Source organism: Muntiacus reevesi, chromosome 4, assembly GCF_963930625.1.
Source record: "Muntiacus reevesi chromosome 4, mMunRee1.1, whole genome shotgun sequence".
Taxonomy (NCBI): domain Eukaryota; kingdom Metazoa; phylum Chordata; class Mammalia; order Artiodactyla; family Cervidae; genus Muntiacus; species Muntiacus reevesi.
The window spans coordinates 53,920,747-53,933,695 of NC_089252.1; the positions used below are offsets into that span (position 1 = coordinate 53,920,747).

At 48.4% G+C, this 12,949-nt stretch overlaps 1 protein-coding gene across 1 annotated transcript; it reads left to right on the top strand.

Moving 5' to 3' along the window:
* The first annotated feature begins 2,344 nt into the window (after positions 1-2,344).
* Positions 2,345-10,481, top strand: ST8SIA3 (ST8 alpha-N-acetyl-neuraminide alpha-2,8-sialyltransferase 3). The gene is made up of 4 exons (XM_065935184.1): positions 2,345-2,796; positions 4,264-4,383; positions 6,787-7,344; positions 10,199-10,481. Exons 1-4 carry the CDS (start codon positions 2,618-2,620, stop codon positions 10,479-10,481), a joined length of 1,140 nt encoding a protein of 379 aa, XP_065791256.1. The 5' UTR covers positions 2,345-2,617.
* The last annotated feature ends 2,468 nt before the right edge of the window (positions 10,482-12,949 follow it).

Here is a 12,949-nt window from a genome sequence, read left to right on the forward strand (position 1 = left end):
GGGTTCGTTGAGATTCCTAGATCGGGGAGATCCCCTGGAGTAGGAAATGCAACCCGCTCCAGTATTCTTGCCTGGAAAATTGCATAGACAGAGAAGTCTGGTGGGCTACAGTCCAGGGGGTCCCAAAGAGTCGGATAAAACTGGTTGACCAGCGTAAGCGCGCGTGCACACACACACACACACACACACACACACACACACAGAAATAGTGCAGAAGAAGACATGGCCCTGGTTCTTCAGGATCTTAGAGCTCAGGAGTTCACCACTTTGAGGAATTCGCAGCCCACAGACAGGCCGTAGTATCAGATCCACCAAAGCCCATAAAATCAAAAGTTCAAGACAGAAAGAAATTATAGCCACCTTGGAAAACATCAACTTGTTTTATTAGAAAAGGCTCTTGAAGGCCAGTTTCTCCCCTCTGGCTTCTGTCCTTAGCGCTTGTTGACCATTATTGGAAGTCAGTCAGTTCAGTCACTCAGTCGCGTCCGACTCTTTGTGACCCCATGAACTGCAGCACGCCAGGCCTCTCTGTCCATCACCAACTCCCAGAGTTTGCTCAAACTCATGTCCATCATGTCGGTGATGCCATCCAACCATCTCATCCTCTGTGGTCCCCTTCTTCTCCTGCCTTCAACCTTTCCCAGTATCAGGGTCTTTTCCAGTGAGTCAGTTCTTTGCATCAGGTGGCCAAAGTATTGGAACTTCGGCTCCAGTTCCAATGAATATTCAGGGCTGATCTCCTTTAGGATGGACTGGTTGGATCTTCTTGCAGTCCAATGGACTCTCAAGTCTTCTCCAACACCACAGTTCAAAAGCATCAATTCTTCATCACTCAGCTTTCTTTATGGTCCAACTCTCACATCCATACATGACTACTGGAAAAACCATAGCTTTGATTAGACAAACCTTTGTCAACAAAAAGGACCAGGCCAAGAGTAAAGATAGAGGGAAGAAGCCACAGCTAACTTCAAAGGACAGAGACAAAGAAACATGTGGGTTGCCTTCCGAGCATCCAACAGCATGACTGAAAATGAATTAACTTTTGCTTCCAACGGACATTAAACCAGGAAACACGTGAATATGCTAAAAGAAACTGAAAGTCAAGCGACACAAACTGTTACCTGGTGAGCTGTCCCTCCACGCTCGGAGGCAGCCTCTCTGCCATGGCTCCTGGGCTCCTCCAAAGAGAGCTGTGGGCATTCATAATGGATGGAGGTTTATCATACTCCAGCTTCTGGTCTGCGGCTTCCGCCATGGCTCAGCGGGTAAAGAATCTGTCTACAATGCAGAAGACACAGGAGACGTAGGTTTAATCCCTGGGTTCAGAAGATCCCCTGGAGAAGGAAATAGGAACCCACTCCAGTACTCTGCCTGGGAAATCCCATGGACAGAGGAGCCTGGTGGGCTACAGTCCACGGGTTGCAAAGACTCGGAAACAACTCAGCGACTAAGCACGCACGTGACTTCTGGTCCCTGCTAAGCGAAGCTTCAGGGCAAAGTTGAGCTTCCCAACCTGAAGGCCAGGCCACAGGGGTGAGTCAGAAAAGCGCGAAATGGAAAGTTAAATCAGAGCGACCCGCTCCAGTCCTGGTCAACTCTGGGGCGGGCCTGTCGTCCACTTGCAGGGTGCTGGGAACCAGACACTGGGAGGAAAGAGGGGGTGAGTCCAGCCCTCCACCCTCATAGCTCACCTTACAGCTCTGCTAGGCACGGCCCGTCTTCTAGAGGGAAGTAAAAGATGCGCTGGGCAACCCAAGTGGATAGGGGAGAGATTATGGAAAATGCCAAGAAGGTTTGAGACGCTCACAAGGCCCAGTGGCTCTCCAGGGCTTCCTCGTGGGGTGCTAGGGCAGGTGATGATCCGTGGGACCGGGCTCAGTGGTGAGAAGAGAAGCTTTTTAATGTCTGCTCCAAAAACCAGCATCTCAGAAACACCCAGCTGGTGTGGGTCCTCCAGGACAGCCCACCCAGTTACTTATCTCTGTATTCCACGATATACTTATAAAGCAATGAACAGTCCACGGAACTAAGTTTGGGCGTCTGTCTGGCCAGAGGCATCGCCCTCGCCGGCACCCTCGGCGGGGAAGGCCGGGTAGAAGCGGACTGCAGCCTTCCGAGCCTCAATTCGCCTCCCTCTGCCACCTCCCCTTCACCCCTCCCTCTCCCGCCCCTCCCCCGGTTATTTGGGAGATTAGAGTTCATTAATTAAATCCTGTGCTTAGATCGAACTGTAACATTATTCCAATCACATTTGTCTTGCAGGCGGCAGAGGAGATGGCAGCCTCGCTGGAAACGCGTGGGGGAGCCTGAGCCGGCGGCCGGAGACGCACGGCGCGCCGCTCCAGCGCCGCGGCGCTGCGCAGACCCTCCGTCTCCCTGCTCAGCCTCGCGGGCCGGCTCTCCCCTGCCTCCGGGGCCCGGCTTCTCTCTGGGGCTCCTGCCCGCCCCTACCTCCGGGCCCCTGCGCGGCTCCCCAGCCCGGTCCCCCTCCCCCCGGCACATACGCTGACACGCGCGCGCGAACACACACACTCACACACACACTGACACGCCAGCGAGCTGCTGGCCGCTCAATGGACCGATTTCCCCGCTTTTCCTGATCCCAAGCCGGCCCGGGATGAGAAATTGCAAAATGGCCCGGGTCGCCAGTGTGCTGGGGCTGGTCATGCTCAGCGTCGCCCTGCTGATTTTATCGCTCATCAGCTACGTGTCCCTGAAAAAGGAGAGCATCTTCACCACTCCCAAGTACGCCAACCCGGGGGCGCCCCGAATGTACATGCTCCACGCGGGATTCCGGTGAGTGCGGGGCCTCTGGGCGCCGACGGGTTATCTGGTTTATGGGGGCGGGAGGTCGGGGAGTGGGGGGAGGGAGGGTGTTTTGCCTTCTCCGAGACACTTTGGGCAAGATAACTGCGTGGTCCTTCCATGCCTCGCTCTGATTCTTAACACCATCGCCACCCACCTCCTGCTTTTTTTTTTAAACCCAGACGTCGTCCTCATCAAAGTGATTGCATTCTCATATTCTTCTTTGGCATCCCTTCCCCCATTTCAAAAATGGGGGGTGGGGTGGGGGTGGGGAGGGTGGTTTAAGGAGAATGATGGTGGATGGAGAGGCCTTGTGTGTATCTGGGAGTCGGAATGGAGAGATGGACATGCGTGGCGGTGAGCGCCTACCCCGCGCGCGGACCGGGGAGAGTTAATGGCGCAGGCGCCGGACTCGTCTGGCGCGCTCTCCTGCTTTCCTCCCCCAGCCCATGAGCCATCAGGCGCGGGTCTGTTCTCTGGCAGCCCCTGGGGTCCTCGACCTCGATCCTTACCCCCGCCCCGCCATCGCCCACCGCCCCCCCGCCCCCCCCCCAGCTCTTTCCGGGATTTCCGCAATCCCCCCCGCCCTCTGCGGGAAGCGAGCCGCCTAAGGGCCGCCTCCCCTCGCCCCGGGTCCAAGTCACCGCCCGGCGCGAGGACGGACTGAGAAGGCAGGCGCCGGGCGAAGCTTGGCGGAGCTCGTGGGGACCTTCTGCCCCAACTGTGACCGCCCCCACCTCCCGAGCTCTGCCAGCTGAGCCTCCAGAGGGGCGGGCGGCGAGTACGAACTGCACCCTGAGGTCTCAGCCAGACCCGAGGTGCGAAACCCGGGGAAGGAGTGGAGCGGGCGTCCGGAGGGGGACGGTCAGGGGACAGGGGCTGCAGTCAGACCGAGGCTCGGGAAGGAAGAAGTTAAGGAAGAAGCCACCCCCCCAACCCACCCCCCACCAAGCCTTCCCCGGGGTCTTGGGTTCATCTGCCCTTTTCTCCAAAAATCAATCGGGGCGCGGCGCCGGGGCGGCGCGGGGGCGCGCGGGCCGGGCCCGCCTGGGCGCGGCCGCTGTCCGCGGTGCTGACTCCCCGGCCCTCCGCGCGGGCGCGGGCGCTGTCCGCGGTGCTGACTCCCGGCCCCGCGGGCGCGTCCGCTTCGGGCCGAGCGCCGGGCTCCCGGCCCTGCTCTCCGCGAGACGGCCATTTTATGGTCTCTCCCGCGCCCGGAGGGATGGACAATGGAGACGGGCTTCCCCGGCTCCCCCGCTTCCTCCCGAGTGTGTGTGGGGAGCGAAGGTGGCCCAGACGAGCAGGGGGCTCTGGGGCGGGCTGGCACCGAGGTCGGCACCGACTAGCCGCCCCCCAGCGCCGTCCCCGCCCCGCCGCCACCAGGCCGGACCCTGAGGGCTCCCGTGGCGTCCCCGAGCTGAGCCCAGCGCGCTTGTCTGTCCCCATGCTCCTCTCCAGGTCGCAGTTTGCGCTGAAGCTTCTAGATTCGTCTCTGGTGCCCTTCCCGCATTCTGTGACCCATGAACTCCAAGCCAGACCTAAGTGGACATTTAATCGGACAGCGTTTTTACATCAAAGGTAGGATAGGAGATCCAGGAGGTGTCCTGAGTTCTGGAGCTCAAAACCAAGACAAAACGAAATCATAACAGAACAACAGAAATCCACTCCCCCCAACCCAAGGTGTATCTGCATTGCCTTCTTGGCCTGACTGCACAAAGTCTGATTAGTAACCCTTTTCTGTTTATGAAGTGCCCCCTCATAAAAGGAAAACATCAATAAGGCCAATTTGAAAAGAAGCAAAAAAAAAAAAGTTGTTTTCAGTATTCTCTTTAACTTGAGCTTAATTGAGCACCATGATTTATGGTTAACATGTATGGCTAATACTGCCAAAGTCATTTATTTTAAAAGAAAAAAAAAAGTTAATGATAAAAAGACCACCCAATGCATTTTCATTACCCCTCATTGGGGAAAAGAAAAAGAAAAAAAAAAGTAAAAAAGTATTGTCTCACTGAAATACAGAAGACACTATACTTTATCCCCAACAAATTACTAGTGAAAAATCTCAGCCCAAATATATTCAGATGTTTAAGTATGGTTTTGGTTTTTTAACCTGATTGTTCTCATTAAACTTTTATAGCTTTTAATACATTGTAAAAGCTACCCAAAATTACTCTTCGTTGTCTTATACCAGCTTCATTTATACATGGAGTTTGTGTGTGTGTGTGTATGTGTATGAACCTTTCTTTTTTGAGGTGGGGGAAGAAGGATGAGATTTATGCAAATGTATGTATTTTCCTCACTGATTTCTGGTCTACTCTTAGCAATCCCAGATAAGTCATTACTTCTTCCTTCTTGGTGGGATAATTACACTGCTAAATGGAATGTGAGCCATCTAGTGTATTCATTAGGGGTATGAATACTTATTTTACAAAAGTTTATTTTACCAGTCTGTTTAGGGTGTTGTGTTTTGGTCATAGAATTTCTAGTTATCACACACTTTTAATCTAATATGGAATTAAAACAAATTCAGTAGCTATCCATGGTACATGAAAATATTTACTTGAAAAGCTGGCATAGAGTCATATGATTATGATTAAAAATTTTAAAACACTGTTTAATTAAAAATTAGTCCATGATAATAATTGATTAATTCTAAAACTCTGAAGTGTTTTTTTTTTAACTTTTGTGGTTTTAATCCAACTTAATTTTCTAGGCAGCCCAGAAAATTGTCATGGGTCAAATATATTATATATTTCCCAAAACATATTTCTGTCTTCATAAAAATGTTCTCCCCACACTAGGCCATGTGATCCAAATAACCAATTAGAACAATATTTCCTTCTCAAAACTTCCCTTCTTTCAATCCATTTATTAGGTAATCTTTAATTAATTTGCCTAGTGTCACTTTAAACTTTTACCTTTGTAACAGTTTGCAGTGAACACTTAGTAACTTTGGAAGTTTTTGGTTTAAAGCCTTCAGTGTATGTCACTCTGCATTTTGACAAATTGAAGTAATTTTTTAAAAAGTAAGATTCCAGGTAAAGTGATAGTATGCAAAGCATTTAGTTTCATTCCTGCCATTTTTGGGGGCAAAAGACAGAGGAAGTTCAATGTGATTTCTTAGAACTGGAGAACCTAGTAGCGGAGTAACACATGACCGATCTCTCTTAAGTGTTTTAAATCACAGAAACTTTAAGAGGAGATGGTTAATTTCACTTAATGCTCAACATGAAAGCAACCAGAAATTAGTGCTAAGTACCACCCTTGCCTGTTTATCCTCTGAATTCTTAGAATATACACATGTTTTCAGGATTTACAATAGCTTCTTTTTCTAAAGCATTAGGTTTCTCTAACTCAATTGGGTTTCTATATAATCAAGTAGAAAAAGATTCCTTTTTCATTATTCAAAGGACAATAATGAGATTATCATCTCATTTCTATTAAATATTCAACTACTCCCACTGCTATTACCATTTTTATATTTTAATAATAGATAGCACCATACTGACTCATATCTATTTGACTCTTATCTGGACATCAGTGGTATTTGATATTCCTTGTACAGTATAGTCCAATAGCAAACAAGTAGTCCCTAGTTGCAAACTCTAAGTTGCCAAAGTTTGTGCATTAGTGTGAACTCTTTGAGGTCTGTGTAAATTGTCTCCCTGTATCTTTTCACACAGTTTGGCCCATGCCTCCCCCTTGATCAAATACAGTTTTGGGGTAGAGCAGAAACCCAAAGAATCAGCAACTGAAAGCCATAAATCACAACATTTACAAGCCTTAGAGGATTACACCCAGACGCTGAGAGGCTAGAGCATGTCTGTAATCCTGAAGCAGTTCTCCCTTCTGTTGTTATGAATGTATAATCTTGGGTTCAGTGTGCCTACAGTTCTTGCCTGAATGAAACAGTGTAAGACCTAAGATGGAAAATCAATTCTTCTGAATGGGATACATTTAATGAATCTCTTTTTATTTTAGGCAAGAAATTCTTCAGCATGTCGATGTAATAAAAAATTTTTCTTTGACCAAGAATAGTGTTCGGATTGGACAACTGATGCACTATGATTATTCCAGCCATAAATATGTTTTCTCCATTAGCAATAACTTCCGATCATTGCTTCCAGATGTGTCTCCCATTGTGAATAAGCGTTATAACATTTGCGCTGTGGTTGGAAATAGCGGGATCCTGACAGGGAGCCGGTGTGGATCACAGATAGATAAGTCAGACTTTGTTTTCCGTTGCAATTTCGCCCCTACGGAGGCTTTCCAAAGAGATGTTGGAAGGAAAACCAACCTTACCACCTTCAACCCCAGCATCCTGGAAAAATATTACAACAACCTTTTGACCATTCAGGACCGTAACAACTTTTTTCTCAGTTTGAAAAAGCTTGACGGGGCCATTCTTTGGATCCCTGCCTTTTTCTTCCATACGTCGGCCACTGTTACCAGGACATTAGTTGACTTTTTTGTTGAACACAGAGGTCAGTTAAAGCTCCAGTTGGCTTGGCCTGGAAATATAATGCAACATGTCAACAGGTGTGTATGTTTTATTGCCTTTAACTCACACCCTACCAGATGGCAAATCAATATCGTAATCTCTTGGGGGTGGGAGCTAGCTATCTGATTAGTTAGTTGTTGTGGTTAGCATAGTACCTTAGAACACATTCTGACGTTTTGTAATGCATGAACGGATGGTTCTAGGTAAGAAGTTCAATCTCCTACCCCAGCTGGTAACCAAGTGTCAAATGGAGGGACTGGTGTTTCATCAGCTTTGCCTCTCCACCAGCCCCCCTGTCCCCTTCCATGGTGGTAAGCCTAACAAGCAGTCATGGAAATCACCACAAATCAATAATTTTCTCTGAATGGACAGCTACGTCCCAATAATGCCAACGACTAAAGTAGACAAATCAAGTGTTTTTCTTAAAGATGCAATTGACTTTAAATGTTCCTTTTTATTTGAAGAGTATTTTTTTTAGATGGCCAAGATTAGAAAACCACCTAGACAAGTCAAAATTGTATAATTGGCTTTAATCATTGGAGATTTGAGTGCCAAAACATGTGAAAAGTATTTTAGCAGCTTGTTATCCCCTGTAATTTGAAAGACAGATTAACCAGGATACAGTATTTTCTTCTAATCTGATGAGTCTTAACTCTGGCTATACCTCAGAATCACTTGGAGAGATTTAAAAAATACTCGTCTGGGCTCTGCTTCAAGAGATCCTAACGTGATTTGTCTGGTGGGGAAGGAGAGCGGCTCAGGCACTTGGTATGTCTTAATAACTCCCCAGATGATTCTAATGAGCAGCCAGAATTGGGAGCAGGCATTCAAGGGCTTCCGTGGGGGCTCAGATGGTAAAGAATCTGCAATGCAAGAGACCTGGATTTGATCCCTGGGTTGGGAAGATCCCCTGGAGAAGGGCCTGGCAATCCACTCCAGGATTCTTGCCTGGAAAATTCCATGGACAGAGGAGCCTGGTGAGCTGCAGTCCATGGAGTCTCAAAGAGTAGGACTGAGCCCACACACACACACATTTATAAAATGCAAGGAATTTTATAGAGCAAGATTAACTGCAGAATTTTTTTCTATAAATAATCTGAGGAAGTTGCCTCACCTCTAACGTCCCCTATTTGAGCAGCCCGTGTCCTCACATACGCTCCAGGTGTTGCTGCAAGTTAGAGTGGGTTCTGGGAGGTCTGGTAGACAAGGATTCTAAAATTTTTATCACATCGCAGATGGGTACATAGTAGGCATCCTATAGTCCTCTAACATCTTCCAGATTTAAGATCTTGTAGTTGGCCTCTCATGTAAGGAGGACCGATCGTGTAATCAGCTGGTGTGTATCTAGCAGGCAGGCTGACGCCAGCATTTATAGTCCGCGCCGGAACTTTTTCTTGGAAAGAAAAAGGGCACTATTAAGAATTATGACAAAGATAACAGACAAAAACGGGCTATTTCAGTTTTCCAGGATGTATGGTTACCTTTTTAAGATAAAGATATAAAGATAAGATATAACCCAGCTTCTAAGTTTAAAGACATATCATCTGAGGTACAAAGAACGAGGTATTTACTGAACATCACTGCCCAAAATGGGCAGAACCAGAATTAGAAGCCAGGCATCCTGCCAACCTGCCCTGCGGTCTTTCTGACTTCATCATTTTGCTCCCCTCTCGCTCCATTTAAGCACAGCTGTACCGAAAGAATCGCCAGGAGTCATTCTAACTCCTTAGGTAAGAATATGAAAACAAAGACTGAACTTGTGAATTTCACCTGGAAGGGGAATGTGCATGTGAAGCCTTCAGGTCGTGAAGAAGGGTCTAGCTGCATATTACAGAACCTTCCGGAAGCAGCCTGTGTGACCCTCCTGGCCCCCAGCCTCTCAGGAGGCCCATGGCATAGCCAGAATGACCCACTTGGGCTTAGACCAAACACAGTGGTTCAACGAAACCTTGGAGGAAGTACGGTCTGTGGAAATCTGATTCATGAACAGTTTGAGGATGCTTGCACACCAGTCACAAGTGCACAGGCACACACATGCACACATGTACACACTCCTTCACGCCACATCAGCCTCAGATATTGGGCAGTTTAGGTAGCAAGGCTTCAAATTACTATCTAAATATGGAAGGCACAGCAACCCTTATTGAGCATTTTTTACAAATTCAGAAAGTGTGTAAATACTTTTCTTAGGTTCTGGCACGTCAAAGAAGGACTTGGAAGCTCTTGGTTGAGACAAAGGAACAGGAAATGTGGTTTTCACGAAAGGGTAGAAAAAAATAAGGCCCCACAATCTTCTCAAACCCACGAAGAAAGATTTAATCTCTGAGTGTGGGTAAGGAAGTAACAGAAGAGGGCCCCTTAGATCCGCCCTTTACGTATGAGGGGCATGGTCATTCCCACTGGTGGGCTTCTGCGGCATCACCAGTGAGTCAGAGATACCACTCTTTAGGACAACCCAGAGCAGGGCCGCTCAGTATTTCTTGCCTGGAAAATCCCATGGACAGAGGAGCCTGGCGTGCTACAGTCCACAGGGCCACAGAGTCGGGATGCCTGAGCGACTGAGCACACACAGGGAGCAGGGACGGCTCCACGCGTGGGGCTCCACGGTAACAGACGAGCCCGCGCTAGAAGGGCCGGCACTTGGCTTAACCCTCTATTGCCCTCTTGAAATTCTCGACTAATTTTTAAATAAGGGCCCACATTTTCATTTGGCATTGGACCTCACAAAGTAGATGGCCCTGCCCTGAGAGTTTTTCTGTGGTCTTCAGGATAGATTCAGAGTAGGACTGTTACGTTACTTGGACAAATTCGCTTCCCCAAACTGGTCACAGTGGCTCATCGACGGCAGCCTTCAGCTGGCCTCTGAATCCACCTGTGCTTATTGTCCCACAGGTACTGGAAAAACAAGCACTTGTCGCCCAAACGGCTGAGCACGGGTATTCTCATGTACACCCTGGCGTCAGCAGTCTGTGAGGAGATCCACTTGTATGGATTCTGGCCTTTCGGATTTGACCCCAACACAAGGGAAGACCTTCCGTACCATTACTATGACAAAAAAGGAACCAAATTTACCACCAAGTGGCAGGAATCCCACCAGCTGCCGGCCGAGTTTCAGCTGCTGTACCGAATGCATGCGGAAGGGCTCACCAAGCTGACTCTGTCGCGCTGTGCCTGAGAACCCCGAGCCGGAGCGCCCGGCGGCCGGTTTCAAAGTGCCCGACTCACACCGAGTAGCCCGTCAGAATAGACAGACCCCGAGAGAGCCTCACACAAGGACCGTCTGCCCCCAAGAGCAAAGGGGTCTTCTCTCCCCTTCTCCCTGCTCTTTTAAGGGTCTTAGCAAGACAGATGCTTTGAAGCCTCGTGATCTAAACTTGATAAAGGGACGGTTGCATTGGGAACTCTGCTGCTAACGAAATGGTTTGAAGTATTTTCACGTTTGTATTTTAATAATAAACTGCCTCCTATTTTTTTTTTTTTTTCTAGTGAGGATTAGAGCTGTAGTGTCTACAGCTTTGCTCAGATAGAGTCCTCGCAATCAGAGGCCTCTGGGCAGAGGTTTGGGCAGGATTTCAGTTTTGCCTGGGTGGGATCACACTCTTCGAAATGAAAACATAAAAAACTGGTTTGTGAATATCCTCTCTCTCTTCCTCTGTCCTCCCCCTTTGCCCCTCCCACCCTCTCCCTTCCACCCCCTACAACCACTTTCCTGGCTCCACCACCATGGAGTTTTATACTTGGCTAGGAGTCATGTTGAAATAGCTTTGCTTGTATGTCTTGCATCTGTAATTGATACGTTCAAGGCTCTGGGTAACTGATGTTTCATAACAAAATGAGCAGGTCATGACAGAGCCCCTTTTATAAGGAATGCCCCTCCGGAAGTTCTCACTGGTCCATGCAGCTGTTATGCCCGATGTCCCAATCCCCGAGCGGGAAGAGAGAAGGCTTCCGAGACAATGCAACTTGCAGGAAGGGAAGTTTATTACTGACTCGAGTCAGGACTCCCTGCCGCAACCAACGCAGTGGTGCGGGTCAGAAAGCCCCGAGCCCAAGCTGTTACACAAATTTATAGAGTAAGAAGCGGATTGGTTCCATATTTGCAAAACAATTTCATTGGTCAATACTTTCACGCGGGCGGAACTTTCCTGGGGGTTCCCGCCCCGTTCCTAATTTCCTAATTGGCAAACATCGGTGAAAGCTAATTGGTCCTAATTGGCAAACAGTGGTCATTGTTAAGCGAAAGCTACCTGATAGTAGGAAGGCCTACTCCTAATCTAAGTTGCGTTACTTCTGCTCGCCTCACAGCAGCCATCCTGCAACAGAGCAGCTCCTCTCTGCTGGGAGGCACGCGATCCAGGGCATTTTTGACCATCACTAAAAAGCCTGTGGCGCGGGTGGCATCTCGTCTTGTGACCTGAGTGCTATTATGGCAAATCACCTTGATGCCACACCTTCAAGGGCGTTCCAGCCTGGGTGCAGTGCCTCCCACAGTCCCAACCCAAGCACTGGACTGGGAAATCCCCCAGAATGTAGAGGTGGGGAGTCAGCTCAAGTCTGGTACTTATAGAAGAAGAGGAAGGAAGGAGAATACTTAGAAGCTGTTATGGATCCCATAGCCCCTGAAGTGTTGTAACTGTGGTCAGGGTCTCTGAGAACCAGCAGGGTCAAAGCAGAGGAGGTGCTCTGAGGCCGGCCAGGCCCCCACGTGAACGGCGCTGAGGCGAGGGCACCCCGAGTGTCACTGTGTCCATCAGCAGCGCTCCAGAACTCCAAGGCGATTGTAGACATCAGATATTCCCTCTTTCTGCTGAAACTGGCTCTACAAACCTAGCATTTCAAAAGGAAAAGCCACTGCTTTGTGGCAAGACTGGTACTAAACGAACCCTTGGAACTGAGATGTGTGGGCCTGCAGCAAGGGGTTCACCAGCCGCTCCCCTTTCAGCCTTAGGAGTAGGAATCACGTCACTGCTGTCCCCAGCTTTTCACTGAGCAGCATTTGTTCTTCCAGTTCAGCCCAAAGTCTGGCCAAGTCGATGTTAAATTTTAATAAGAGTTTCTTTCTTCTCTCCAAATGCCAGTCAAGCACATTTATAATACATGTGGGTGGGGTAGCTTGTTCTTTAACAGAAATCTCATCTAGATTGCTTGTAATGTTACAAATACTGTTTAAAATCATTGCTATTGTTCAGTAAGCAGCTCACTGCCCCTCCTTGGGAAGGTACCATCACGCTGAAAATCAAACCAAATATAAGTCTGATTTGATAAGGAAAGATGCGGTTCTTATGCTTATGTTCTGCCTGGCTCTGAAGAGAGACTGTTTTCTTCTAATTTTTCCCAGAAAGCTAATCAGGGCAGCTTACATAGAACCAGATGCTAACCAGTGACAGAAAACTCATACAGGCCCAAATGTGTTACCGCTGGTGCCACACCTCACTCCGTTGTGTGAGTGACAATCATCCAAACAGACAGGAAGACATCAGAATGGATGGTTTGCAGTGGGAAGCCACTGAAACAACCCGATACTTGAGATAATTAGAAGGGGAGATACCCAAAGCACTTCTAAATGCAATGATACAGTTCGATGGGCACCCAGACCACATGCGTATTCCCTTATCACTTTAAAGAGGAAAGTACTACAGTAAA